The sequence below is a fragment of the Salvelinus namaycush genome, chromosome 37 (assembly GCF_016432855.1).
Source record: "Salvelinus namaycush isolate Seneca chromosome 37, SaNama_1.0, whole genome shotgun sequence".
NCBI lineage: Eukaryota > Metazoa > Chordata > Actinopteri > Salmoniformes > Salmonidae > Salvelinus > Salvelinus namaycush.
In genome coordinates, this window is record NC_052343.1 from 24,953,801 (window position 1) to 24,957,807 (window position 4,007).

The 4,007-nt window shown below is 45.1% G+C and overlaps 1 protein-coding gene across 1 annotated transcript; it reads right to left on the reverse strand.

Moving 5' to 3' along the window:
- Nucleotides 1-277: 277 nt before the first annotated feature.
- Nucleotides 278-2,602, reverse strand: LOC120030790 (hyaluronan synthase 1-like). Its single transcript, XM_038976224.1, has 4 exons — nucleotides 1,910-2,602; nucleotides 1,388-1,613; nucleotides 1,070-1,202; nucleotides 278-953 (listed from the first exon to the last, which is right to left on the reverse strand). The coding sequence occupies exons 1-4, from the start codon at nucleotides 2,600-2,602 to the stop codon at nucleotides 278-280; spliced, it is 1,728 nt and encodes a 575-aa protein (XP_038832152.1).
- Between the last annotated feature and the right edge of the window lie 1,405 nt (nucleotides 2,603-4,007).

Sequence of the window (4,007 nt, forward strand, 5' to 3'; positions counted from 1 at the left end):
GCAAACTGTAGTTATCAACAATATATTCTCATCTTTGACACTATCCTGGATAAAGCTTCCCAGAGTCTAGGTAATTGTTCTCATATACAGTACATTATATACATTTACATATTCTCTGGTTCAGTTGATTTAGCAGCTGTATAAAGTTTATCTGTTCACAAACAGCTACTGTACCGCAAGATGGAATAAATAAATGAAAAATCTTTGATGTACAAAATACTAAATAAATACTAAATATCATTTCCCCCCCCCCCCCCCCTAGTATAGAAAACTGTCCCTATACGCTTAAGTCATAACTTTGGGAGCGTTTCCTACACAGCCTGCGGAACCACACCCAGTAGAGGAAGATCATGAGGAACCAGTAGCAGACGTACGCCACACAGCCGTAGATCAGAAACCTGGTCTCTAGTACCTTAGCCGGCGTGAACCAGCCCTTCTGGCTCTCCTTGTAGATGGTGTAGCAGGACCCGCCCAGCAAGATGGCCGCCCACACCGACAGAGGCAGCAGGGGGATGTAGTTCCCAACCATCTTGCGGCGGCCAGACGTGCCCCAGCTGCTCTTGTTCATGGTGATGATGGCAAAGTACTTGGCGGGCAGCAGGCTGGTCATGTAGAGGGCAGAGTAGAGGGACATGAACACCATGACCAGGTCGCGGCGCAGGATGCAGGCATAGGCCGCCTTGATCAGGCCGATGAGCTGGATGCAGCAGAGGACCCAGAGGATGTCCCACAGGGTGCCTATCCAGAACAGCTGGATGATGGTGGCCGTAACGAAGAAGGGGAAGACACCAGAGACGATGGACTCGTAGGTCATCCACAGGTGGTGCTTGTGCCACCACATGGCGTTGTAGAGCCACTCGCGAAAGTAAGACTTGGTCCAGCGTGTCTGCTGGTTGAGCCACCGGAGGAACTGGCCTGGCGTCTCCGTGTAGCACTTGGAGCGGGCCGTGTATCTGAGAGCAGAGGATGGATGATGATGAATGAGTCTATTATTATCTTATCTCCAGTAAAGTGTTGTGATTCAGTTTATTTGTGTATGAGGAGTATTTGTGAAGAAATGTATACTCACTTGGTGGCATAGCCCATGCTGAGCATGCGGTTGGTGAGATGTCTGTCATCCCCAAATGTACAGTGAGTCCCCAGGAACTTCTGGTTGTACCAGGACTCTAAGAACTGCTGGAGGAGGTCATTCCTGTACAGACCTGAGGATGAAACCAAATCTATGTTATAGTACTGCAGTTTACATGCATGTAAATTCAAATTGTATCACTAGTTATGTTACTGAATGCAAATAACATAATATTACACGACTCCCAGTAACATAAACAAGAGAAGCAAGGTTATGACTCATGTTTATCGCGGTCACAGGAAAGTGTAATTTCCTTACCCAGGGGGCCGCTGATGCAGGAGACACAGTTGAAGAAGGACTGGCAGGACCTCTCAATGTTGAACGCCATCCAGTAGCGCAGGCTGCTCATGAAGCTGATGTAGGACTCCTTGAGGTTGAGGATCATCACGTCTCCTCCCACAGCCCCGTACTTCTGGTTGCTCTCCAGAACCTTACACAGCTCCACCGTAGCCAGGGGGTCTAGCTTGGTGTCAGAGTCACACACCTGGAGGAGAGAGAGAGAGAGAGAGAAACAGAGAGAGAGAGAGAGAGAGAGAGAAACAGAGAGAGAGAGAGAGAGAGAGAGAGAGAGAGAGAGAGAGAGAGAGAGAGAGAGAAATAGAGAGAGAAATAGAGAGAGAGAGCGAGAGAGACATTATTATTAACATTAACTATTAACAATTATTAACCTTATAGGACAGGAAACAGAATGAAGATACTGTGTGCTCTGATCCAAGGTGTTTAAAAAATATATATATACAGTATTTCCCTAATGTCAAGAAATGTAAATCAACTCCTCACCTGTATGTAGTCCACCGACTGTCCCAGTGCCTTGAACGCTGTGTACATCACCTCTCTCTTTCCACCCCACTTCTGCATGATGCACACACACCTCCTGCTGTTGATCAGATCCTCCACCTCCCTCCTCTGGGGGTCCTCTCCGAGCCCATAACTAGCGTCCCCAGCGGGGCCTATCACCTCGAGGATGCCCGCCTTCTGGGTCTGGGTGGGGTCCCACGTGTGGTAGTTATTCCTCCACACGTAACAGCCAGGGTCCTGGTCTGCAAACACCTCCCTAAACATCTCCAGCATGTAAATGTCGTCCTCCGAGTTCCCATCCACCACCATGATGACCCGCAGCAGCTCTGGAGGGTACTTGAGGGCCCGAATGGAGTTGAGGCACTTGCGCAGGTACTCTGGGTCCTCCTGGTAGGCTGAGATAGTGAAGCCAATGGTCTTGGTGAAGGTGCAGGCCTTGCTTCGGGCCCTCATGCGGCAGTGCTCCACGAAGGCAAACAGGCTCTGGAACAGGACATGGAGCCCCAGCAGGAGGCCGTAGAAGCCGAAGGAGATGATGCCGTACGGGGAGGTGGCCAGCTGGAAGCCCTGGACGTAGGCCCACACCATCACCCCCAGCACCACCAGGGCAAAGAGGAATGTCAGGATAGCACGGACTATCGAGCCCACCCGCCTTAGCAATAGTTTCAGTTCCATTTTTTCCCCCTTTAGATACCTGTTGTCAATTAAGGAAGATGAACATTTAAGATAAATACATTGGAAGAGGGTCAAATAGGCTAAATTAAAGATTAGATTTAATTTGTTGAATTAAGTGAATTGATTGATTGAATTAGACTCCTGAAAATACAACTGAACGTTACAGGACTACATGTAATAAAGGCTGTAAAAAGGCTAATCATTATTTCAAGTATTATTATATCAACAATACCGTGTCTACAAAATGTATTTGATTTTAACAATTAGGATAGCTTATTTACAAGATAGAAAAAAATGTTGGCCATCATTCTGTCAAGTTCCAGATAACTATAAATACCAAAGACATCCTACCACAAAAGCATTATCATGAGGAAAGAATATCAATCTTCAAAAGATATCATAAAGAAGTTACCTTGTGTCTTTGTGACGTAGACAATGTACCGCAAAACGAAACTATTTCTAATGGTAAAAAAAACTAAAAACATATTTGGATAAAAATGTTTAGCCTTACCTAACTTTGGTGCCAAATTACTCCACTCTTGAAATGCCCTTTCCTCTCCGTCTCCTACTCCCGCTCTACTCTGCAATTTGCGTGAAGTTGGATTACTTTATAAACTTGAGAAGCACGCTTACTCCAGATGCTGCCAGATGTGAGCGCACATATAGTGGCCCAAAGCAAACCATCATAGGTATAACGCCCTTAATATTGGGCTTGTGAGTCAGCACGTGCTGCGTCAAAGTAGAAAGGAGGTCCATACTTCGGTTAAAGTAGTTATGTGCGTAAATGTTATATATTTGTTTTAGGCTATCTGTTTGTTTTGTCGACAAAAAAAGATTGATCTTGATCAATTATAGGCTACTTAACTACAGTTCTGTAATTCATTTTGGTCACATTTTAGAATACAGTCATTTAGATATTATTCACTTGACTATTGGATAGAATAGAGTAGAATCAAATAGAATATCCTACAAAAAAATTCCCATAGGGAACTTGTGGCATTTGGATTCGACCATAAATACATAACAGCACAATTCACATATGACACAAACCCCTTATACAAGATCAACCAAAAGTGTGGGAAATATGACTACCCTCATCTCCATCATACATTTCCATTGTGGAATATTGCTACCTTGTCCCGACCAGTCACTACCATGATCTGTCAAGAAGTTGAATGATGCCCTCTGGTGGCACAATAATAACCCTGCATCCTTTCTCTTGTACTGAACACGTTCAGGCAATGCCAGTCACAAGGCTAACAAATGTATATCCACCACCATACATGAATGGTGCATAGAGATGGGCACATCAAGCAGTGGTTAAGACGATATGACCATGTCTTATCTCATGGATCAACCTGAGGGTCTTTGTTTTGGTTCAGTGACAGTGAAACATGACACACTA